Genomic DNA, 25752 nt, shown 5'->3' with positions numbered 1-25752 from the left:
CTTGTGCAGGTCCCCAGCCCAGCTTTCCTCTGCCGGGATGGACTTGTGAGCTTTGCAGTTCCCTGTGGCTATTTTTAATAAAACTCTAAATGCAGCCAGGTCCCCACGGCAGGCTCATTCCCTGGCCTGCTGACGGGACATTGTGAAGAGTAGGTTGCGACCCCCAGGCTTGCTGGGGGAGCAGCATTTTCTTACGGCCAAAGGAAAAGATGGAGCTCACCTGCTCTGCCCCTGTTTCCTGCTCATAAACCCCAGTTTCTGCCTTTGCTCTCTGGCATTTTCAGCAGAGTGGAATGGCATGAGCCCTGGCATGAGTGGTATCGGGGTGGGGACCCAGCGCTGCTGCTGGCTCAGGGTCAGGGCAGGTTTCTGAGGGGTCTAGGCAGGCTGTCACCTTGCCGGCTTCCCACCCTTGCTCCAAGAGTGCCACAGTTTCTCAGCAACACGCACCGCTTTTTCCCATAAGGCGAACCCAAATTATTTTTCCCAGCGTCAGAAGCAGCACAAAAAACAGTGATGATATTTTCCTTTAGACTTTTTGACTTTTAACTCCTCGGGGTCGCCTTGGCTGGCAGCCGCAGCGCAGGGGAGGGCAAAGGCAACAGAGATGATGTTTTGCTAAATGACACCTGGGAAGGGGCAGCCTCAGCAAAGCCATTTCATGGAACGGGTGCAGCCCTGTGGCGCTCAACCCTTGGAAGAAAGGATGGCTGTGGATCCGGCCACGGTGACTCTCCATGGTCAGAAATACCCCAGCCACCAGCAGCTGCCTGTGCTCAGTCGCTCCTCCGGCGCTGGGGTTCAGGTGGCCTTGGATCCCCCTCTGGGGACCACACTCCCCATCAGTCTGCATACTTTGAGGAGACTTTTCTGCCACAGCTTCAAGAGATTAACTTTTTTTAGCGCTGATTTCCCAAACAGCCCCGCTAATGACACACCACAATGGCATGAATTATTCAGCAGCGTGAGGATAAGGCGAGCTGCAGCAAGATGCTGGCGCAGCACCCATCCATCTCCGAGCGTGGGCTTTTGCTCCTTCGATCTCTCGGGCGAATCAGCAGCAGCTCGGCATCCACCGCGCTGCCGCCATGAGCACATGCCAGGCTCTTTTTTTCAGCTGCAGCCCCACTTTCGGCATAAACCTGCCTGCTGGGTCCCAGGACACAGCCAAGAAGCCAAGGCGCAGCTTTGGTGGGGCAGAGAGAAGAGCCAAGCCAGCGAGCCGATAAAGGCTCTGGCCACAACCTACTTGCACAAATGCGTTCAGAAGAAAAATTCTAATTTTCAGAGAAGCAAAGCTGAAACACTTTTATTTGAAACCCTCAGCAGAAGGGGAAGTCTTGTATTCTGCTGCGGGGGTGGGAAAAATACAGGGTCTGACCCCGGCTGCCTGCTGGGCCCCGGGTCTCCTGCTCTCCCACGGATGCCCCGTCCTCCCCAAGCCCTTGTACTTGGGTGGTATTTGCAAAAAGAAGACAAAAACAGAAAAAAAGCCCAAAGCGGTAAGTCCCAAAAGTTGTAGCAAGCCCACTGGTGTTTATGCCACACCGCTGCCCCATCCAGCCCAGCACAGTGAGGTCCCCCTTGGAGACCCCCAGACCTGCTCTACGCCTGGCCCGGGCCCTGCCAGGTAGTTTTACACCTGCCTCGTGGAAGAGAAACCCCCATCTCACACCCCAGAGCCTTTTCACATAAAAAATAGGTCATATTTATTGATTAAAGTAAGATACATGATTCAGGTGGAGCAACCAGCTCTTCCACTGGGCAGCTACACACGCTGTACACTGACAATGTCCACAGGCATGAGACGTACATTAATCATTTCTATATTTACACAGACAATTTCCTTGGTTACAGAGCAGCCTATGATATGCAAGTGTCAAGTTTTCATGTCCATCAGGTCCTGTGTCAGGTCCTCCTGGCTCAGCAGAGCCCCTCACGCCGCGTGCCCCACCGGCACGTCTGGCCCCATCTCCGAACACCCCCTGCTCACCCCGATAAAAGTGAAGAACTGCAAAAAACGTTTAATGCTGCTGTGATATCCCAGTCTCCTGGGAAATGAGGTCTTCACCACTGATTGCAGAGTGAATTGGATGCTACGTGCACCGCCAGCAAACCCACCGATGCCCAGTGCCGGGCTGGGGACAGGCCCTGTCACACAGCTCTCCCCCCAAAACACGGCCAGCTCTCTTGTGGGGTACCGACAGAGCCAGGGGCAAGCATCAGACGTCCCCTGCTCCTCACAGCGTGCCCTCCTCTGCCGAGGGTGACATTTCTACACCCAAAGCCAACCCCCAAGGGCCACGCGGGGGTCAGTACACAGCGATGGATGTGAATATTGCACTTTTCCTGTCCACGGTGTGGCCTGGAGCCGCCTCCCCCTCCCAGACCTGGGTGTTTGCTCTCTACCCCCACGGTGTCCTCCAGATGGAGGATTTGACTTAAAGCTTTGCTCTGCCCATAACCAAGCGATGCCAGAGCATGCCGAAACCTTCACCAGCACAGACTTGGAGGAGACAAGGTGAGCCCCGAGAGATGAGCGAGCAGGTGAGGGGCTGGAAAGGAGCAGCGATGTGGCACAGACCCACCCCACACCTGACCATGGGTCCACGTACCGGCATGGGGCACCCAAAGCAGAGCCAGCAAAGGGGGGACAGTGCAAGACACTGAAACACCACACATCGAGGAGGCAGGCTGCAGGGACACCGCTCTGCACTGCCTTCTCCTCCGAGAAGCGGGTCAAACACCAAAAATAACCCCAAGCCTCACTCATCCTCCATCAAAGATGGGAACGCAGCCCACCAGTGCTTTCCCACCCCTGCCAGCAGCCTTTGCCCACCCCCAGGGAGACACAGCTGCAGCGGGATGCGGGGATAAAGGCTCTCCGAAGGAAGCCACCGTGCTGCCGGCGTTTGGGAGATGCTGCATTAGCAGGGAGGAGTTTGGCCCAGACACGGGGTTACAGAGGGGTGTCTCAGCCAAAACCTTTTCACACCGCTAGGAAAAGACATCCCATGGAGGATGCATTTGCTCTCTTGTCTTAAAAAAAAAAAAAGAAATCCAGCAGCAAGGCAAGGAAACTCTCTAGGGAAGAAGCTGGGCTCACTGAGAGGAAGGAAAGCAGCAGCGTAGCGGGGACCATCCCGCCCAGGCATGCACCAGCCACAACACAAGAACCAACAGGAACACAGGGAGAAGCACCAGAGAGCTGCATCCTACCAGAGGACAGGAGCTGGGGTGGAGGCAGAGGATGCAGAGGGAGTGGGACCAGGAGAGAAAGGGTTAAAAAAAAAAATTATGGGATTTTTGTGTGTGATTTGACATTCAGTATCGGCCTGCAGACGCAGCCGGAGCGTGCCGGGGCCAGCTCGGGCACTGTAAACAAGGCGATGTATTTTTGCGGTGTGCAGGCAGCACACGGTGCCCCCCGGGGACACCCCATCCCGCAGAGGGAGAGGGCTCCCAGCCGAAGGCAACCGGCTTGGACCCTCGTTATGGCAGAGCCCATTTGCTCTCCACACGCCTTGGTTCTCTAACGCTTCCGAAAGCCACGCGTTAGGTATGTGCGCTAGGTGGCGAAAAAGAAGTGTAACTACTGAAAGCGTGGGCCAGGGTTCAGCAAACCATCCCAGGCCAGGGAGGTGCCATGCCTGGTGGCCCAGCTCCAGGCCCTGCTCAGCCCCCGAGGCGGCTGGAAACAGAGCCAGAGCATGGCAGGAGTCAATGCCCATGTCTGGGGATCCCGCCGTGGGAGAGCTGGGGGGCCCCGGGATGCTCCGCACCTCGGGCTCTGCCCGCCCTCCCCACAAGGCCAGGGTGAGGCAGCTCCACGCTCTCCAACCTGAGCTGAGGTTTCTCTGTTGCTGTAAAAATAAAGTGCTGAGGGGAGAAAAAAAAAAAAAAAACTGGCACAAAAAAGAGCAGTCCCTGTTCCCCGCCCTGACCGAAAGGACGGGTGAAATATGGAAAGATTGGGATTTAAAAAAATAAAATCAAAATCTACATCCCCAGGATTCCTCACTTCTCAAAGTGACTATTTACACAGATGCCGAGAGGCTGTTTTGCTGTATCACCTGCCCAAAAAGCCCCTGAGGAAGGCACTGCCCCAGCCCTGAGCTGGATCCCACCTCCCCAGCTGGAACGCAGCACAGGACCCTGCTGCAGCCAAAGACGGGCATCCACAACGGTGCTCCCCGTCCTCTCGCAGACCAAACCCACCACGTTTCCCCAGGGGAGAGAGGAGACCATCCCCAGAGGACCAGCAGTGCCCGGTGCCCGTGTGCCCCCAGCACGGCATCCGGAGGGGCCGGTGGAACAGGGGCACCGTCACTGCACCATGGCACTGGTGGTGTTCACAACGGCAGCAGTGGGCGCTGCCAGCTCCACCAGCGCCTCGTACGTCCCCACCACGAAGCCCACGAAGCCAAAGAGGCTGATGGCAACGTCCTTGGCGATGACGAGGGGGTGCATGCCTTCTGCATAGAAGGTGGCGATCTCCAGCAGCGGGGGGAAGATGAGAGCCAGGGCGCTGCTGCTCATGGAGCCCACCAGCGAGATGACGATGTCCAGGCGCGGGATGAGGATGGCCAGCACGCCTGGAGAAGGAGCGAACACGGTATCAGTGCTGCCGGCTCCCAGATGGCAGAGACCTTCCTCCCCTGAGTCAAAGCAAGCAGAAACCCACCGCAGGGATGCCATCTGCTTGAATCATACCTCTGCCCTTTTCCCTGACACAAGAGCTTTGAAGACATGGTTGCATGTTTTCCAGCAACTCCTCCCCAACAAGCAATTAAGCCATTGCACTGAGTTAAGGAAGCGCAGCACACAGACCAAACCCTTTTTGTTGCCCTGGGCATGGCCGCAGTGAGCTCCAGGGCTGAGCAGGACCAGTGCCCCAGCAAACAGATGTCGCTGGCAGAAGAGCGGCTGCCGGCAGCCCCGGCCCCATCATGAGAGCCAGCACTCCTGCTCCGCACACCTGGGGAGCCGTAAAGCCTCAGAAACCCCCTAAAAGTAGGAGACAGGAGGAAAAAGCCATCTCCCCCCACCCCGAATAAACCCGTGTGGTTTGCATGCGTTTAGAGCTGCTCCAGCAGCAGAGCACCCACAGCACAGCCTGGGGGAGAACATTTGTTAGGTAAAAACTACAGCCAAGGAAAATCCCCCTGGGAGACTTCTGACAGCTCGCGCTTAGCGGTGCAAACTCCAGCATATTCCTGCTCCCCCTCCTCCTACTCGGGGCCAGGGGAGGATGGAGGGATGGTGTCTTCTCCTTCCAACCAGCCCACAGCCACCACCACCTCTGGGCTCCTCTTGGGGCACCACAGTGTCAGTGTCTGGGGGGCAGATTTAAAATAAAGGATCAGCAAAGTCCCATTTTGCAGCTGGGAGCGGTGCCCCTTGGCACGCTCACGCACCGGGTGAGCTCCCCATCCGTGGCAGCCTCGGCACTTGAGAGCATCGCTGCTGCTTTTTTGGCCTGAGGAAAGGGCAACTAGAGCTTTGCACAACAGAAGAGCATTCTCTGCAAGCAAAGCAGACTTCAGCGCTTAATCAAAGTGACCAAGAGAAATAAATTGCTTTGAAAGCTCTGCTTAGAAATAGGAGATGCCTGGCAGCTACAGCCTTGGTGGAGAAGTGGCATCTCAAGGTTCCTTACCGGAGGGATTCATTCACTCCCTGACAATTGGCTGCAGGCGAGAAAGGCTGTTGGAGCCTCCCTGAGCCAAAGATCGCCCAGGGCACCGCAGGAGATGGAAGGCTTAGGAAATGGACAGCAGGCAGAGACACAAACAGGAGGTGCTCCTGCACATCGCCACCACTCCAGCCCTGCCCAGGGCTATCCCTCTAGGCTGGATAAGCCTAGAGATTTATCCATGGGGCACAGCAGCAAAAGTCCCCGCTGAGCTGACCTGGAGGAAGTTTATCCTGGGGCTCAGCCCTGCACAGAGCCAAAGATGTGCTCTGCCACATCTCTGCTGCAAGCAGCCTCCCTTGTCCGGCAGCCCGTGGGGAGAGCAGAGCTGCCAACCTCTAACAGCATCCTCAGCGCACCCCACACCACTCTTTGGACTCAAAGTAAACAAAATTATTAACGCCTCTCTAAAACAAGCAGAACTGAAGCACCAGCTGCAGTCCTCAGCCTCCAGGGGCAACAGTCGTGCTTTCTGCAGGTATTAATTCAAAGGGGTTTTAAGTGTGCTGGTTTTGAAGCCTAAGCTTAAAAGACACCCATACACCAAATTGCATCCTCTCTTTCGAAGCCAAAGCCATGATGCGGGCTTGTTCTGCGGCCACGCAATCATCTGATGAATATTCATGCAACCCCCCTAATTGCTTTTATCCTTGCCAACAGCCACAGCAATCTCCTACATGGAAAGGTAAGGGGAGGAGGTACAAAGGAACCAGCATCCTTCCACCAACACCTCCGCTGCCTCCCTACCCTCAAACGGGAGGGTACAGCCACTGTCGGTGCCTAAAGCCATCCCATCACTCCAAGCCTTCAGTTCCATGGCCGGGCACACCCCAATGCCCTCCGGGAGAGGCTCCCATCCCGCAGGCAGGCTCCGAGCCCGACCACAGCACCGGGGGGGCTGGAGCACATGGTCCAGCACAGCAAGATTTCATCCCTGCACCGTCCCTCCAACTGCAGGCGCTGAGGCAGAGCGCACTTCAGGAACACAGCACAGAGGAGACAGGGCTTTGCCCACCTCTGTTGATGCAGCGCTTCTGGCCCATCATTAGCGAGAGCCCAGAAACCGGCAGCACCTTGCTCTCAGCCAGCTCCGCCGCCCTCGAGTTAGCACCACGCTCCTCTCAAACCCAAACCAAAGCCAGCTGGGACACGGGGTCAGGTTCCTGATGCTCAACTCTGTTGTATCAGCAGCATCAAGCCATGGAGAAAAGCTCTTTTTCAGCAGATGACGTCTGGGAGCTCAGTCAAGCGCCTCAGCTGTGCTGACAACAGCAAGGGTTTAGCCTTCAGGAATCAAAGCCAGCCAAAATCAGATACTCCTGCACCTGATTTGTTCCACGCCTTTCCTGAAGGTCCACCAGGCTCGAGCCCAGCAGCCTGATCCACCAGAGCCTCACTGCAGGCACCAAACACTGTCAAAGGAAAGGGACCGTCTGGGGCTCATCCAGCCAGACCTGCCCTGTGGCCACGGGCACGTTGGGGCTTTGGTTATGGGTCATGTGCTATTTTCAGTTGTCTTCTGCTGTGCTACACGCTGCAATAAATGTGTGCATGTACAGGAACATCCCCCTCCCTCATGGTCAGCAACCCCTTTGCAGCCATGCCCCCGTCACGCAGGCACGAGGAGCTGGGCTGCACACTGCCTGTGGAAAACAGCCTCCAGCCTGGGCTGCCCTGGCACTGGACCAGGTGCTGGGAGTGTTTCATACAAAGCTTGATGGGACTCGATGGCCCTCAAAAGTGCCATCAGGGGGATCCAGGCCCGAGGCTCCACAGGGATCTGCCACCTCCAAATGATGTGGGAAGTTTACTACTCCTCCGCAGAGAAGGCCAGTCCCATACAGAGTGGGCAGAGGAGCACTGCTGCTGCTCCCTGGAGGCCACCTTGGCCCACTGGATTGCATCAGCAAGGTCCAGGAGACTCCCTGCTGTGAGGGCTTTAGCAGCAGGGCCAGAGGCAGCAAGGCAAGGGGTGAAAAGGCTCTCAGCACCACCAGCCCACAGCGGGAAGGAGATGCCACGTCCTCATAGGGGAATTCGGACAGGCTGCTTTCTACTCACAGGTCACGCCAACCAGGGCCACCCTGAGGAGGAGGTTGACCAGCCAGCCCCAGTGCTCCGACACCCGGGCGACGAGGGGAGGGATGACGATCTCGGCGGGCACATAGAACTGCACGGCATATGTGAAGAAAATCCCAAAGGAGAAGAGCAGCTTGACGGCCTGGTACAGCCTGCAAACAAGAAGGAGGAGACCCAGTGAGGCACGCTCTTGCTCCAGCCCCCACAGCATCAGCTGCAGAAAGGGGAACGCTCTGCCAAGAAGGACTTCTGTGTCCCAGTGGTCTCCCCTCCTGAACACTCTCCTGGAAAATTAGGGGTGATGCATTCAATTCACAGAGACCTTTCTTGGGCAAGAGATAGCAAGGAGACAGCGCAACCTCCAAGCCGTGGCAACACATGCCCCCACACCTAATCAGAGGCTTTAGTCCTGGCTTTGCGTAAGGAATCATCAGACCAGGAGTTGGGCCAGCAGCCTCTCAAGTGCTGCTTGCCCTTGGGAAAACTCATGGACACAGATATTGAGAGCTATTTGGAAAGAAAAAAAAAAAAACCAACAAAAAACCCAAACAACAAAAAACCCAAACAACAAACCACTGTCCTGCTCCTAACTCATTCAAAGGCACAGGGAAAGCTGATGTGTCCTCGGCCAAGGGACCAGGAGCCTAATTTGTTCCTCGAGAAGTTAAGGCACCTACCTACATTTCTAGATGCTCATGTGTCCAGCACTGCCCCTGGCTACACAAAGGAATGAGTTCTCCAGGTACCTCACTCCCTACAGAGGGATACAGGCTCCGTACCACCCTCTCCACTTGACCAGGCTGGACTCTGCAAGGTTTGTGGTGACACAGGGTGGCATTCTTCATGATCACCCCACACAGACAACACCCAAATATCCAATAGCACCGGTACTGTCAGGAGCCTGCAATCCCAACTTTTGGCCGGTGACCCAGAAGGAAGTTGCATCCATCACCCATCCCAGAGGTTCCTCACCTTGACCTTCACTAACAAAATCCAGCCTCCGAGCTGAAGGAAGAAAAAAAAATCCTTTTCTCCTATTTGTAACCAGCTGGATTTTATTTTCTATCTTAAAACAGGAGATGAAGAATACCTTTAAAGAGGCAAAACAAAAAAGAGCAGCTATTTTTGGAATGCTGCATAATGCATGTTTGGGGGGAAGATAGTTAAAAGAGCAGTTTGGGCTGAGCAGAAGGAAGGCAGAGCGCAGACAGGCTGCAAACAGCACTTTAAGCTCACCCCAAGTCAGATCTCACCACGTCCCAGATCCTACAGCGATGCGGCAGTGGGGCAAGCATGACTGCAGGAGAGAGCCTGTTGCAGGTGGCCAAAAAGGCACCTCCCAGCCTCGTCTCTGTCCTGAGTTCCCTGACAGCAGAACAAGCCTCTCAAAGAGAAGTGGTATCTAGTTACATCACATATGGTCCTACCCGTTCCCCAACTCAAGACATGCTGACCAAGCAGGAAACATGGGTCCTGGCCATACCACTTGGTGTGGTATGAGGAAGGTATCTGGCTCCTCCTGCCTTCTTATACCCCTTTACCTTCTTTGGGCCCAAGCCAGCGTCCCTCTGTATGTTGGCTCTCAGCATCCAGCTGCTACAACAACAGTCTCAAACCAGAGAAGTCCAAGTATTCACATGCGAGACAAGTTTGAACACTAGTGGCAGAGTCTGGTGGAGTCAAACACTTCCCACAACAGTGGAGGATGGAGTTGGGGATCACCTAAGCAAATGGGATGTTATGCAAGTCCATAGAACCAGATCAGATGTATTTGAGGTTGTGGCCAACATCAGCCTGAAGCCACTTTATCATCTTTAAAAGAGCAGGGCGATCAGGGAGAGGTCCCACTGCCTGGGAAGAAGAATCATATCCACCTTCAAGAAGGATGAGGGAAGCTACAGGCTAATCAGCCTCACCTTGATCCCCATAAAAGTACAGGCTAAGTCCTCCTGGCATCCATTTCCAGGCACATATCGGACAGGGTGAACAGCCAGCAGGGATTTGCCAAGGGGCAATCATGGAAATAGCCTCATCAGTGACCTGAATGAGCTCTCAGCAACCCAGAGCACGCTCTCAGCAAGTTCCCAACAAGACCGAATTGGAGGGAATGGCTGACACACCTTGGAGCAGGAACCTAAACAACGGGGTGGCACGGGCAAAGTTCAAATGCAAACACAAAATCCCGCACGTGGGAAGGGCTGGGGCCCAGCTTCCCGTCTGGCCAGGAGAACAGGATCTGGAGGTCTTGGTGGGCAGCAAACTGAACATGAGCCAGCAGCAGGACCCTGCGGTGATTAAGGTCAATCACATACCGGGCTGTGTTAGCCAGCAGGTTAAGGGTAGGGATTACTCCCCGGTTTGGGGCTTGTGAAGCTGCATCTTGAGTATCGTGTCCAGTCTTGAGACTCCCAGGACAGACATTGACCTACCAGAGCAAGCTGAGTGGAGGCTACTAGGGTAGTTGGGGCTGGAGCACATGACATAGAGGAGAGGCTGTGAGATCTGGGCTCGTTCAGCATGAAGAGAAGGTTAAGGGGGATGTTATTACTGTCTTCAGCTACCTAATAGGAGGGCACGGAGAAGACAGAGACAGGCTCTTCTCGGAGTTGCACAGCAAAGAACCAGGGGCAACGGGACAGAGCTGCATCCCAAAAGGGTAGTTAAGCACCAGAACAAGGGCCTGGAGAGGTGGGGAACCTCCCTCCTTACTGATACGCAAATTTTGAGTTGGCCCTGCTTTGAGCAGGTAGGTGGACCCAATGACCTCATGACGCCCTCTCTCCAACCTAAATTATCCTGTGATTCCATAGGCAAACTAAAGACAAAGCTATCACAGAGTCCAGAGTGCGCCCACTCAACCACACGTGACTTGAGTGCATAGTAGCCTTGAGCCACCTTCCCCACAGCCTGCATATCTTATCATTGTATTTTCAGTTAAGTGATGCTGTAAAGCCATAAAGAGCTCCAGGGCAATCCGTGATTAACAGATGTTATTAAAAAAAGGTACAGAGGAAGGTTGGGTACCAATCCTGTACAGGTCAGGAACCAGGACAACAAGCTCAAAGGGCATTTTAAATATCAAGAAGAGGAAAAGCTCAAGCGCTAGCCTTGACCCACAGAAGACACGGGTCCACGCCGGGCCCTGGAGAGGCACTGCTCTGCCAACCACAGCAACCACCTGCTTAACTCAGAGAGCCACGCCAGGCCATCCCAACAAGCTGCAAGAAATGGCACACCCTCCTTTGACCGCAAGCTCTGACATTACCTACCTCCAACTGGCCATACGCAACCAAACATGTTCTCCCTCACTACAGCATTTCTTCACTCTTCAGATGGTGGGGTGAAGCAAACCTTCCGAGGATGCGAGGAGGGATTTCTGCATAGCAGTGCGGTATTTCGGAGGCCGTGGTTAGACCTGGGCACTGGGAACCGACACACTCCTCATCTGAGGAAGCTGTGGTTATAGAGAAATGAGGCTGGAAAAGTCCTTAGTCATCCTGTAACCCAACGATTCCCGACACATTCATCGAATCTGTTCCAGAGACCTCTGGGCCACGGCTACAGGCAAGGAAGGATACAGCATCTCTGCCACAACCCTCACCTTGTCTTCCACGCTGCAGGCAAACCCCGTGATTCCTCACCCACAGCCCGTATGACCAGCTTCTGCAGCCCAACGCCTTTTACCGCTGGGGACAAAACCCACAGGCAAAGCAGGATGGGCAAAACACTCATTTCAAGAGCAAGTCTTCACCCATCACCTACAGTTTAATGCACGGGAATACAGCGGTCAAGGCTTTAGCCCAAGTATCCCAGCCCTTACTTTAGATAACCAATTTCCAAGTCCAGTATTTACAGCCTCCATCGAATGTTCTGCCAGAAAGCAATAAGCACAAACACCGAAGCGTTTTGCGTGCTGAGTCACAATGGCCGCAGCACGCTTTCCCCAGAGGCAGCCTGCGGGAGCCCTGCCGCACAGCCAGGCTTCCCCAGGCGCTGCTTCCAAAGGGCTATGCTCTTCTCCCTGTCTGAAAAACCCTACATTTTTTTTCAGAAAAGTACTTTGACAGAAGGCATGGATACTCCTAGAAACGTGCATTTGAAATAGGATCTTTCTGTAGCCTAGCGAGTCACAGAAATCCCATTACCTTCTTCTAAGGGAACGTCGTCCTTTAGAGCAAACAAAGCTGAGATTTCCCGCAGAAGCCCCCAGGCAGCGTTACAGGTCAGCAGATGTTACAGGCTGTGGCGTGACCTTGTGCCCTGCAGAGCCCAAGACCTGGATCTGACGTGCTTTCCACCTTCAGGAGCAGCAGCAGCATTTCATCCCCTCCACACCTCACTTTAGCTTGCTGAGCTGATGAGATTCATGCCTACTGTGCTTGGCACGACGGGATTCAGATCTCCCTACAACACAAGCATGTTTTTCCACCAGTTCCATCCCTCCTCGCTGAGAGCAGAGACCTGGCAGGGCTCGCAGCCCCTGCATGGGACAAGGCAAGGCTCTCGGCAGAGCAGGACCTTCTGCCACACCAACACCAATATCCAGCAGCTCAGTCACTACACAGATCCAGCATGAATGAAAGCCCATGCACTCAAATTGAAAGAAACCCACGTAGCAATAATTAAAGCAGAACCAGGCTCTATGTTTGGGATTTTTTTTTAAATCCTTGCTTTCTCCAGAGCCCCAGCTGTGCAGCACTAGAAGGTCAGCATGTGGAAACCCACCAGTGACTCAAAATTTGAGTCCTGCCCAAATCCACTTTGTCAGTGGGGAAGAGGCAGCAAGTCACACTGCATGGTGTTGGGCAGCTGCTAAGAGCAGAGAGGATGGGCTGGGGAGGGGGACAGGCACCCCCAGTTCCAATTCTCACTCTGGTCTCTTGCAGGATTTCAAGCCAGCAGAGACATCAAAGAGAAACTGCTGAACTTCAGAATTCCTAGGCAAACCCAGAGAAACTGTGTTGCCGCAGGGCGGCTTTCCAAGAAGCCTTGTGGCATTAAAGACAGCCCTCAGCCCCAGCTCCGCACCAAGGTGCAGGAGATGCTGCCGTGCGATCAGTACCTCTGCAGCGTGTAGAATAGAGCTTCTCTCCAGCGCACCTGTCAGCACCATGTCCTGCCACACAGACGTGCCAAAGCAGCGTGTCATAAGAAGCAACAGAGGTGGTTTTTTTCAGGACTTTCTCAAATAATCCCAAGCAGAGCAAGCTGGAAAAAGCATTTGTTCTCACTATTTGCATGCTCCACACTTCTTGTCCCAAAGGCAAGAGAAACTGCTTGCATTTCTCCTCCAGGATGAATACGGAGCCGTGACGCTGAGCAACCACTCACCCCCAGGGACAGACCTGCACGCAACCTGGCCAGCTGCTGCAACAGCCACCAGCCCCGGCAAGAGGAGAAATAACCCCTCCGGGTAAGCAGGTACAGGGTCAGGCCACGTGTATTTCTGCAGGGCTCCAGCCAGCGACCAGAGCCTCCCAAGAGGCCTCACCAGATCCCAGAGGAGGACAGACAGGTTTGGGGAGCTGCAGAGCTCAGCCCCCATGGGAAGGAAGGGGTATCCTCACAGCACCAACGCTTGCAGGCAAAGCACTGGCTCGAGACAAGCCACATCCAGGCACAACCCGGAGCCCAGGAGTGGGAGTTTGAGCTCCAGGGAGCTCAAACATACAAGAAATTTCATACAAGAAATGCAGCCCACACGCGGAGACGTCACATCTCACTCCCTCTGGGAGCTCCCAGCTTTGGGTTTAGTTTTCCATGTGCTTCATTTGGAGAAGAGAAGAGGTTTTTGCACTGTTCAACAACCTTCTGATATGGCCACATGGGGATTGTGTTCAACATCTGCCAGCCAGAGTGCTGTTTAGCCCCCAAAAAGACACCACAAGGCTCCAAGAAAAAGGCAGGAGCTGCACCTACCCAGCAGGAATCACCAGGGACCCCGAGGAAGCAGCCTGAGCTGCAGAGCCAAGACCAAGCTGCAGCAATGAGCCTCACCACCCCATACATCAGACAACCCTTGATAAGCTTTGGACGGTTTGGCTACGGCACAGCTGATCCTTCCCCAGGCTCACCCAGATTAGTTCTCCTAAGGAGTGATGTCCCCCACTGCCCCCTCTCCTGCTGCCCTGGCCAGGACCCTCCTCCCTCGCCCCCCGGCCCCCCCGCTCCCCGCAGGGACTCACCAGCAGTTGGGCAGGTTGAGCGTTATGCTGGCCTGAATGTCCGCCCCGAAGCGCAGGTACCCCAGGACGCTCAGGCTGATGTACAAGATGGTGACAATGGTCATCCCCACATAGAGGATGACTGGGAACTGCCGGGGGTTCTTCATCTTGTTTTCCAGAGGTAACACCTGGGAGAGGAGGAAGAGGAGGAGGATGATGACAGAGCAGCAGGTTGCCCCCATTCCTCTATATCCCTCAGCCCCAGAAAGCAGAAGGGGCAGCCCCATGGCCAGCCCCCCCGTGCCAGGGGACAGGATGGTCACACACGGAGCCTGGAGAACTCAGCCGAAAAAGCCACTGTACTGGAGATCTGATTTCTGTGCTCCCATTTGAAACCTTCACACTTGGCACGGCAAGTCCCCAGCAGGGTCACTCATGCCCTTGCCTTAACGAAGGGACCTGCTCCCTCCCCTTGGCAGGAGCTGTGCCCGTTGGTGCCCGGCGTCTTGGGGCGATGCCATCCACCCCACACCTTGGTTGCATTACACTCTGCACCCCAAAACAGCACAGCCATGCCCACTGGGACAGGCCCATCATGATACATTGTCTTATTGTCCCCAGCAGACCCCGGAAAGACCAAGACACTTTCTCCTCTCCTATCAAGTTTGTCCGGACAGCTTTCAACCAGGCAGGACAACAAAAAAAAACAAAAGGAAGGACAGAGCCAAGTCCCTCACCTCTATACTACTAACACTTGCTTTCAAATATAGGACTGCAGCAAGCATTTTTATAGCTGTCCTTGGGTGGTGGGGATTTCAAGAAGAGACACAGTGGCAGGGCCGGTGAGGAGGCAGGACCAGAAAAGCTTTTATTTGCTTCCCCACCTCCAAGTTACATGAGGAAGAGAGCATTTATGCCTCACTGCCGGCAAGAGCCCTCTGCCCTGGGCAGAACATTCGATAAACACTCCTCCTGTAATGGATTTGGCCCTTTCCAGCCCTGTGTTTACACAGCCAGCTTATATTAAGAGATGAAAACATTTTTTCCTCCTTTGAAGGCAGCTCCCAGAAACAACCCACAACATCTTAGCGAGCCATTAAGCCCTCCACCCACCCACCCACCCACCTTTTTTCACAGACACAGCCGGTCTATTTACAGCATCCCATGTGAGAGGCACATGCAAATCCAGCCCAACAGCAGGCTGGGGGCACGTGCCTGCCGAAGGGAGATCGCATTTTTTTTGTGTCATGTTTTTTTGCCTCCCACTTAGGCAGCTTCAGGATCCAGGCTGGTAACGAGTCAGGACGATTCCTCATCCACAGGTCAGCCAGCAGAGCCAAAGGCAGCTCCCAGCGTGATTCCCAGCAGAGCCCAATCTACTGCCAGATACAGCCACCTTTAAAGCAGCAACCAACCTCCTGAGGTTTGGAGCATGTGCTCCTCCAGCCTCAGATGGAAGCAACAGGGTTTGACCCAGGAGACAGCCTGAAGGCTAAAGCTAATAGCATCATCCAGAATTTGGGCTACCGTCAGAGAATTTCATCTGCAAATACAGCTGCAACGCAGAGCAGGTGCTGCGGGCAAGCCCGAGCACAGGCTGAGCCTCCCGTGCAGGCAGCCCCTCTGCCACACGCCGAGACTTACCACCCCGATGCCTTCGAAAGCAAAGATCGCAGTGCCAAAAAACAGAGGGTAGGTCTTCCAGGCTGCTGCTAGAGGCAGGTCACTGGGATCAGGAATGTCCTGGAAAAAAGCCCACGCAGAGTTCAGATGTGGGGAGGATGGGGAGGACCTGGCCCGCTCCCAGCACTCCTTGTCACAGCCCCACGCTGCAGGGAAAGCCCTGCAGAGCAGAGGGTAACCGCCGTGCCCACAGGAGCAAGCAGCACCCCATGGCGCGCAAACACCCCACTGTCGAGCTCCCTCCACCTGCCAAAACACAGGACATCACAGAAATGAGAGGGGAGCCGTACACACGTACCCTGACAATGTACTGGTATATCACGATGAGGCTGCCAAGCATGGCCACGTTGGCCAGCATGGAGAAGACAGACAGGACCTTGAGATTCTGGATGAACGTAAGCAGCACCACGAAAGGCAGGAGGGAAAGCATGTATAGCCGGGAGTCCATGGTGGGGGTCATGGCCACCGTCCTGTTCGAGCTGCAGTCATTGGTGGTCCCGTTTGCTGCAGATATGACCTGGGGAAGCACAGGAAGCCTTGATGAACCCGATCACGTGGGTCTGACAGCCGCGGATCTCGGCGGCCCATCCCAGGTGGGTCAGACTACCACCCCATCAGCTCGCTTTCATACACAGCTAGTCGACTAAAATCAGAGCAACACAGGTTTTCAGGCAGTTTCAAAGCAAATCCCTGTCACCTTGCTAGGAGCAGAGGTGGGACTAAGTACAGCATCTGAGCTGAGACAGCAAAACCTGCCCGAGCCCAGGCTTGCTGAGCACGCGAACCCAGCAGCCGAGGGCACCAAGGGCAGAGGTTGGTATGTGCTGCCCACGTGGCCAACTGAGAAGAGAGGAAAGAAGCATTAAGTCCTATTTCTTCAAAGGCCCTTTTCCTCTTGCTGCACCACGTTGCACTCAACATCACGCATCCCTTCACAGCTGCTCAGCACCCTGTTCCCATGCAAGGACATCTGGAAGCTACTGCTGGCCCCCAACTTCGCTTTCTTCATGGGAAATCATCCTTTCCTTGGGGTCTTTCATCCCAAAGGCACTCCAGGCCACATGCTCACCTCTAGAGACAGTTCTGCCCCAGGAACCGTGTGGCTGAGCCATCCCTCCCAAGAGCATGGGCACGCTGTGGATCACAACACAACCACGACCAAGGTGGTTTGGGTACCAGATGTCATCTGGCCACTGCAGCAAAGGGCTGCCTGCAAACTAATTTAACCTGCTCTGGAGCAAGTCCTGCCCTAGAGGAGAGGTTAAAGAGCTTCTGCGCAAATCAGGATGCGCAGAGCCACACACCTGCGGGGCAGTGCTCCTCCGAGCCCCGGCCTGCCCTGCCTCTCCACGGCTTGCTCCAAAGCCGTTTTCTAAACCAAAGCTCTGCCCAGCACAGCAGCACCTCGCCCGAGGTACCACCTGCACCATCGCTCCCCATCTAACACGCTATTCCCCACCACAAAAAGAAACAAGCAACACTCCCCTCTCCCCACCCAAAAAATTCGAAAACTGAATCCAAGGCGTTTCCCAACCGTGGCCTAAAATGGGTTGGATTTGCAGGTTTTTGCAAATTTCCCTTGTGGCTTGAGCCAGCCTTCAGTCTCTGCTGCGAGGGGCCGAGCAGAAAGAAGCCCACCTTGAAACGGCAGCAAGGGGCCATTTGTGGGGAGCAGGGGGCCAGCAGCAGCCCAGCCCTGTGCATGCACCCTGCTCGCTCCTGCTCTCAGGGCTGTCGGCGTCAGATCACCGGCATTCACCCATTTACTCCTCCAGGCCATCCCATGGGGCAGCACGAAGGGAGTCTCCTCAGCTGCTGCTCCCGGAGCAGAGGCAGAGCCCATCCATCCTCCACCACCCACTGGCAGAGCCCCCATCGCTCCCCCGGGAGCCACCTCTGAAGCTGATGGGCATCAGGGAAGGGCTGACGAAGAGCATAGCTGCCGTGGTAGCAACTGGACCACCGCTGCAAGAGCGGAGCAGGAGCACACAGGGGAACCACGCTGAGTGGTGCCTGCGAGGCATCGAGCTGGTGGAGGCTGGGAACAGAGACTCGTTATTCCCAGTTTCTTACAGCGCGGGAGCCAGCCAAGCGGTTCAGGGTTTCTGTTTATTTCCTCCCGATGCCTGGCAGAAGGAAACTCTTTCCCTAAAGACGTAATTAAGCTCCAGAGCCATGGGATGAGGCAAGAAACTGGAATGCAAACAGGTCCAAGAAAGGGAGGAGAGGTTCACGGCAGGTCGCAGTACCCACACGTTACTATCTACACAGAGTATCAATAAACCAATTAACTGAGGTGGGCAGGACATCACAGGCACAGTCCCTCTGCTGTCACCACTCTCCCGCACGTGGAGCGAACTCGCACGTGGAGCACCTCTGCACGTGGAGCGAACTCGCAGGGACTCTCAGACAAACCTGCCCTGTTTGAACGGGAAAACCCATCCTCCAAAATACCTGGGCAGAGGAGCAGTACCTTCCTGAGCAGCACCAGCTACGGAAAGCAGACCTTTGGTGGAGAGCAGAGCCGTGACACAAGAGCTAAGAACAACCCAAGTGCCTCCACACCCCCTCTCACCTTCCCCTTGCTCACGAAGGAGGGAGTAAGTCTAACCTGTTTCAGATTGTCGGCTAGAAAGACAAAGTACACGCAGCAGAAACCCAACTGAGTGACGATCAGGAAAAGTCCCACTACACGCCTAGAAAAGAAAAAAGACCGTTTGTCAGCCAGGCCATACAGAAATAAGAGGCCACTTGGGTTGCTTGGGGCCGCACTTGAACACTGCAGCGATGCTGCTCTCCCCAGGCGTTGAGGCATGCAGGTCAGAGCACGCCCAGGTCACTTCTCCTCGATGCTCAAAGAAGAGGACCGTACCTCCATCTAACCTCGCAGACCTCAGGCTCTCTGATCTCCCCCTCCCATCCCCTCCATAGGGTCAGGACCAGCCTCAGGAGGAAAGTCACCCCCTTGGGTTTAGCATCTCCAGTCTACTGCTGAATTGTCACAGCTGGAGACAACGCTCCCCGGACACGGGAACAGGTGGATGTTCCCAGCATCTGATGTGGGAAGGTGTGGCAGATCCGATGTGATATGTATGCAACGTCTGTACAACATGACGTGGGACATCCACAGGGTCGGTAGCATCCCTCGGAGGAGCCATTAGACATGGTCAGTGTCTAACAAGATGGGCCAGCACTGCAATACATGTTATTTACCCCTTTGTTATGCTGCAGAGACTTACTTCGCCCTCCCCTTTAGTATAAGCCACATCTGGTTGTGGACAGGACTGGGTCAAAGACCTCAACGTGACCCCCCAGGGACATCGAGCACTCGGGGCAGGTTAGCCAAATAACATTTTATGTCAGTTGTGCTCATCTGCCAACACAGCTCGGAGACCAGCTGGCTTTTCTGTCCCAGCTGCAGCACGTGCTGGGCTTAAAGACAAGCCCCCTGCCTGGAGCGGGGGAACAGGTACCTTCCCCAGATGGCATGTGTCCGCAGCCATGTGCTGGGAGTTGACTCCAGCCCGTACATCACGGCACCCCCGTAGTCCACAAACTGCTTCTGGAACCTGTTCGGAGAAGAGAGAGAGAGAAGGGACGTCACATCAGCCCTGTCTGTTGGTTCCCAAGGCAAACAATTACATTAATGGGAAAACAGTTCCTGTGAAAAAGCCCAAAAGCAGTTCCCGACTGAGGCTTCGACACAGGCAACTTGCTGCTGGGAGGCTTCAGAAAAACAACAGGGCTTGTTGGGAAGGAAGGAAGAGCTGTAGGAGCAGCAGTGCCGAGAAGGGGAGTTGCTCCTTACCTGTAGCAGAAGTGATGGGCACATTTTACCAGGATGCCCATGCAGTGCACAGCCACGACTCCCATCACCAGCAGGCTCACAGGACCCAGCTGCAGGGGAAGAGAGGGGGAAGGCTGCACTCTGATGGCCAAAGGCAGAGCTGCACGATGGGTTTTACTTCCAGACAAAACCCCAGGGGCTCGGTGAGCCAGAACACTGCTGGAGGCTGAACCTGAGCTCGGGTGCTGCTCCCCAGAACCAGCCCCCCAAGACCGAGTATCCCCACAGAGAGCCACGAGCTTGGCAGGAATGATGCAAAAGCAGCAAGCTGGGGCAGTTTGTGTGTAGCAAAGCACTTCCAGGATAGTTTGAAAAACAATCTTGCACATTCCTATTATACAGGTGACAAAGAGGTTATGGTCTCGACAAAGAAAGGAAGTTTTCTTTTTTAATTATTTTTATTTTTCAGTCTGAGCAGCAGGAACGCTGCATTGCTGGGCGAGGAAACCCGGAGCAGAGCAGCGAGGTGCCCCCACCTCTCACACGGGCGGCGGTTGCTGGGGCATGATACAGACACCGAGGAGCTGAGCGTTGGGACAGGAGCCGGGGGGAGATATGACAGCAGCCAGGGGCTGCTGTTTGACCACCACGCGTGACCTCAGCCCTCAGGCAGCAAAACAGCATCACATCCACTGATCTCGACAGGATGCGAGGCTGGGCCAGCCCACGTGAAACCCCACCTCCCATCACCAGCCTTAACCACGGACCGATGGGGCTCGTTACATGCGTGCTGAGCTTGTAGGACCCTCAGGAGGCACACAGCATGCTCAGCACGGACCGTTTGGGACAAACCAAGGCGGAGGTCGTGCTGAATCTGCCACCCACAGGACCAGGGCGAGGAGATGCCACCCAAGCGGAGCATTTTCGGAGAAAGGGGCTGATGCCGCAGGGGCCAGGGAGGTAACACTCAGCTGGGTGAGGAGGCAGGGAACCGGTACCCTGCCTGACCCCAGCAGAGGAAACCACAGCCCCGACTCGCACGCTGAACTCCTCAAGCCCGGCCAGCACAACGCAGGAGCAGCAAGGACAGTCTCAGCAGCAAACGAAGCGAGCCACAGAGCCCAAGGTGCAAAAGCTTGCAAGCCGCCAAGCACTGAGAAGCATCTTGGCAGGGAGACAAGCCGCAGCACCCTGAGGCTGCTCTGCCCCATGGGCAGCAGCGGGGTGAGAGCCACCTTACCAGGATGCCGGCGTTCTTCACAGCCAGAGGCAGCCCCAGCAGCCCCGTGCCAATATTACCCTTCAGGAGGTGGATCAGGGTCTGGTACCACCTGAAGGAGAGAACATGCAGAGATGACCGCCAGCAGACGCCCGCACCCAGACCTCGCACGATCTCAGCCCTCGACTCATCCTGCTCAGGGTCCAGGCACCGCTCTGAGCTGCAGTGGCAAATGCACACGGAGGTCCGGATCCTGTCCCGTGAACCCAGCTCAGCCCAGTGGGACCGAGGAAGGACTGGAGGCAAAGACTCAATGAACAGATTTTGGGTGAGCATTTGCAGAACCGGCTTGGAGGCAAAACCCAGCACAAGCACAGCTCAGCACCAAGGGGCTGCACAACAAGAAAGTCTCCGAGTTGAAGGGATCAGTCTCCCTTGGGCAGAGACAGCATCCTCTGCCCACCTGGGTGAATAAGGCACGAGGAAGTCCCCAGGGCATGGTTGCAACATGCCCACATATCCTCTGAAGCTGGACATGCTGTTTGCTTGCCGTAGCTCCCCATCGAACCTAGCTGGAGGGGGGGGAATGTTGGGAAAAGCATCAAACGCTGCCCGCTGCCGGCGAGCCCAGCTTCACCGGAGAGCAGAGAGCCACGCTGGGGCAGCTGCTCACTTGGTGCCAGAACCCCACCGAGGCAGGACCACAGCTCTGCCCTCGCCACCCCCAGGAGGGATTCCCCATACAACCACGGCTGCCCCATCCGCCAGCAAAGCCGGGAGGCAGCAGGGAGCCACCGTTACCTCCTCCACCCTCCCCGGGTGGTGAGCCAGCCGAGGAGGGAGGAAAGTGTCACTCACGTTGTCCCGTTGGTCTCCCCGAAGCGCTGGTAGGACTCGGGGTGGGCGAAGCCGTTCATGCCGCCGGGCGGGCTCCCCTCTGGCGTGACGTCCGTGGAGCTGTAGTCGTTGTAGTCCTCGCTGCGGAGGCGCCGGGTGGACATGGTCCCTGTGGAGGGAGCAGCGTTAGGGGTGCCCAGCTCAACAGCCCCCATCTCAGACTCCTTGGGGTCAGCCATCGCGCAGAGAGACCGGCTCGCACTGCCAGAGCAAGGTCTCCTCCAGGACTTTTATACAGCAACACGCTCCCACCCAAGCAATCAAGAAGCTGGCATGTCCTAAGGTCAAAGGTGCATGGCACGTTCCCACTGGCTCTCCCTGCAGTCTCGTGCTGCTGTTTTGGGCACACCCAGGCAGGACGGGCTCGGCATCCTGCAGGCAAAGCCTGGATGTGACCCGCCTCGTGCCAGGCGAGGGACCCATGCACCGCTGCTCAGGGGCGGTGAGGGTGGCACCACAGCCACACACTGGCAGTGTCCCCAGCCCTGGTGCTCAGGACTGGGGCTGTCAAAAGGACGGCCGGGAAAGAGCAACTGCTTTTAACCCAACACAGTTTGCTGCAAGGGAACGGCCTGCTCTTGCCAGGGAAGGGAAAGTTTCCTAACTTTTCTCTTCTCTTTTTTTTTTTCCTTAATTGAGGACTTTTTATTAAAAAAATTTAAAAAATTTGATTATGCTCCTTCAGGTGGGAGCACAGCCCACGTGCCGACAGCAAACCACCTGACCCAAAGGTTTCACAGCCATGGAGGTGCCTACGGCACTAAGGGTCTTCCCAGGATGAGGCACCTGCACAACCCAGAGCTCTTGCTCCAGCAAAAACCCCAGCAAGGTCCTGCAAGTCAGGAGCAGTGGCACAAGCCCTCACCAAGGACACAAGCCTCCTGCCTTCAGCTGGGAAGAAGTCAGCTGGTTTAATTCCTACACGTGCCCTGAAGAGCTCCTGCTGCTTCTGCACAGCCTGCCGCTCCCCTCCCAAAAAAGGCCTTTTCTTCCTCCAGCCCCCTGGACGCACCCAGCACCCCGAGCGCCCGCCGGGAAGGAGCACCAGAGGCAGGGAAATTATCTATCAGGCTCCTGCCACACAGCCTGGAGACTCAGTCCCTGCCCCAAAGCTCCTCTGGGGTGTCATGCCTCAGGCATCACCCCCACCCCAGCGGTCCCGGTCCTCCCCGTCCCGTCCCACAGCGCTGGTGGGGAGCTGGGCCGGGGCCAAGCGGAAGCAGCAGAGAAATATCGCTACCGCAAACGGCCTCGTTTCCTGCCAGAGGGCTCCTCAGGCACCCGCCAGGTCACGCGAGCGTCCGCAGGATGCGGCCCCGGCACAGACCTAAACATTTGGCTGTGCAGGGAAAGCTCAGCCCAGGCTGCTCGGGTCCTGCTCCATCCCCAGAGCCCCCAGGCATTCCCCGCCCCGCCAGCACCGCTCTCTGCAAACCTGGCTGCTACGTGCAAAAACAAGCCAAGAGCTGCAATCGCTGGGAGGGTCCAGCCTTGCGACCAGGAGGGAAGTAGGGAGCAAGGGCTTTGCTCAACTCTGGATGCTTGCTCCAGATCCCAGCTGCTCGGAAGCAGTTACGCAGGCCGCAACAACACTCCTTTATTTCCTGCAGCACCAGGCAACACCGGCAGCAGAAAGCAGGGCTGGTCCATCCCGCACAATACCAGCCTCCGGAGCAGTGGTTGAGTCCAGCCCAGGCAAGCCGGGATGCAGACAGGCACTCCAGAGCTGAAGGCAGCACATGCATCGCTCCTGCCCAGCCTCCTCCCTCACAGCCGGGCCACGTAATCATGCCCTGAAACGGCTCCGCCACAGGCAGGGCGATGCGGCGAGGCAGGGACCGGGAAGAGCAGCAGCATTAGTTTACACAAGGAAAGCGTTAGAAGCTATTTGTCATCGGCGACGGGCCTGAGGGGCAGGGGAGAGACTCGGGAGGCTTTGCCAAGCACCAAGGGCTGGTAGTGGGCAAGGACAGCAGGCAGAGGGGGTGCCAGGGTCGGGTCGGGCATGGATACCCCTCCCCAAAGATGGCCTGCACGTTATCTGAAGTACCCAACAGCGACGTCCTCCAGATAAAACACAACACAGATACATCAGTCTGCCTGATCGCTTCCCATGATTTTTATTTTTTTTTTTTTCCCCAAGCAGGCCCGGCTGCTTTTTGCTTTGAAGAGCCAGGGAAATGTGTTCACTGTGACTTGCCTTCTTTGTGTCTGGATTAAAGGTTGCATAGCAGCAGGGAGCGAGCACTCAGCTCCCCCGCAATCAACAAGAAGAAGCTGCAAAACTTGTCTCATCCACACGATGAATATTTCAATTTGAAGCAAAACCCCACCACATCATTTCCTCGTCATTACAAAGAGCAAAGACGGGAACAGCCACATTCGGTTTCCACTTTAAACCCGACTCCTCAGCCGCTTTCATGTGCATATTTTTTCTCCCTACGCACACAAGCAATTTCATCGTGGTGAGCGAAGCGCCTAGGAAAGCTGGGGCGGGGATGTGACACCAATTTGTACCTTAGAGTGACAACCCCACGCCAGAAGTCAAAAGCAAGATGCAACTTGCTGCTGACCCTGACAGCTCTCCCCAGCTGAGCAGGGGCTGCATGCAGAACGGGCAACACGAAATCTTCCGGAAAAGTGAGCTGCACAGCAAAACTCACTGCCGCTTCCCATCACGCGTGCTGAATCCTTTATTTCCAAAGCGCTGCTTGTAACCCATCTCAGCGTGACACAAGGGAGAGCCGGCGCTGCCAGATCCCCCTCCCGCCTCACCTCACTCCCCTGCCTGCAGGGAGGCTGCGGCCGAGCCGATTTCCCAGGCCGCCGTGCCCACGCCGGCACGACACCTCCCAGACATGACAGTCACACCAGCTGCGTCCCCACAGCATCGGTCCTCTTGTCCCTGTGCTACCCGGTGCTCCCGTGGCCCCAGTCACCCCCAGACTCACCTTTCCAGTGCTTCGCAGCGTGGCCTGGTTCCCCCCGCCCGGCTTCTCCCCACAGGGAGGCTCAGCACAAACCTCCCCCAAGCCCCCGCAGCTGCCGCCCCAGCCGCGCTGTGCTGCCCCACTCCCCCCACCACCCTGCACCCCCACACAGCAGCACGGCTGCACCCCGCAGAGCGTGGGGCTCCCTGCACCCTCCAGCTCGCCCTCCCCGCAGTGCCACACAGCACCCCGCACCCTTACCAGCGCCTCACACCCTGGTGCGCACTGCGGGCAGCTGTGCCCCCCACACACTGCACGGCACCCCCAGACACTCCGAGGGGAACCCCGCGGGCTGCCAGCACCCCCGCAGGGCACCACCAGCACACACCCCTGGGTGCCTATGCAGAGTCTAGGCAGACCCATACACTCATGTGGGCTCCGGGCACCCTGAGGCACCGCTGCAGGCTGCCAGGACCCCCAGGGACCTCTGGGCACCCCGGCAAGCTGCCAGCACCCCCCTGCACCCACTCAGGCTCTGAGTATCCCCACACACACATCGCCACATACACGGGCGACCAGCACCCCCAAGCTCCCCTGAGCACCCATGCGAGCTGCCAGCACGCTTCTGCACCCCTGAGCACCCATGCCTGATGCCAGCACCCGCAGGGACCTCTGAGCACCCATGCAAGCTGCCAGCACCCCCTACACACCCGGCCACGTATAAGGGCTGCCAGCGACCCCCCGGGACCCTGAGTCCTGTCAGCGCGCCCAAGCTCCCTTGAGCATCCACGCGGGCTGCCAGCTCGCTCCTGCACCCCTGAGCACCCACGCGGGCTGCCAGCACCCCCCGGGACGCCGCTCACCCCTTCGGGCTGCCGGCCCCCCGGCGTCCCCGGGCACCCCGCGGGCTGCCGGCACCCCCGTGCATCCCCGAGCGCCCCCGCACGCTGCCAGCGTGCTGACAGCCAGCTGACAGCCCCCCTCCCGCGCCCCCGACGGCCCCCCCGGGCCCCGCACCCCGGCCCCGCACCTCGCCGCCGCCCCGCGCCGCGCGGCCCCCGCCGGGCCCGCTCCCTCGGCCGCGCCGTCACGTGACAGCCGGCTCAGCTGACCGCGGCGCCCGCGCCTGCGCACGGAGAGCGGTGAGGGCGCGGGGCGGGGCGAGGCGCAGCGGGGCGGGGCGAAGCGGGGCGAGGCGCGGCGAGGCGCGGCGGGGCACTGCGGCGCCGCCTGGCGGGCGCGGCGGTGGCCGCGGGCGGGCTGCGGGGGGGGGGGGGGTGTCCCGCTGCCACGAGTGG

The 25752-nt window shown here is 56.8% G+C and overlaps 1 protein-coding gene across 1 annotated transcript; it reads right to left on the bottom strand.

Moving 5' to 3' along the window:
* Nucleotides 1-1684: 1684 nt before the first annotated feature.
* LOC143166085 (proton-coupled amino acid transporter 1-like) lies at nt 1685-25511 on the bottom strand. Its single transcript, XM_076350153.1, has 11 exons — nt 25485-25511; nt 21486-21633; nt 20649-20739; nt 19430-19518; nt 19095-19190; nt 18233-18317; nt 15920-16138; nt 15583-15681; nt 13960-14126; nt 7757-7926; nt 1685-4595 (listed from the first exon to the last, which is right to left on the bottom strand). The coding sequence occupies exons 2-11, from the start codon at nt 21626-21628 to the stop codon at nt 4327-4329; spliced, it is 1428 nt and encodes a 475-aa protein (XP_076206268.1). The 5' UTR covers nt 21629-21633; nt 25485-25511; the 3' UTR covers nt 1685-4326.
* Between the last annotated feature and the right edge of the window lie 241 nt (nt 25512-25752).

Source organism: Aptenodytes patagonicus, chromosome 12 (genome assembly GCF_965638725.1).
Source record: "Aptenodytes patagonicus chromosome 12, bAptPat1.pri.cur, whole genome shotgun sequence".
Classification (NCBI taxonomy): domain Eukaryota; kingdom Metazoa; phylum Chordata; class Aves; order Sphenisciformes; family Spheniscidae; genus Aptenodytes; species Aptenodytes patagonicus.
This window is presented reverse-complemented; position numbering and strand designations above follow the sequence as displayed.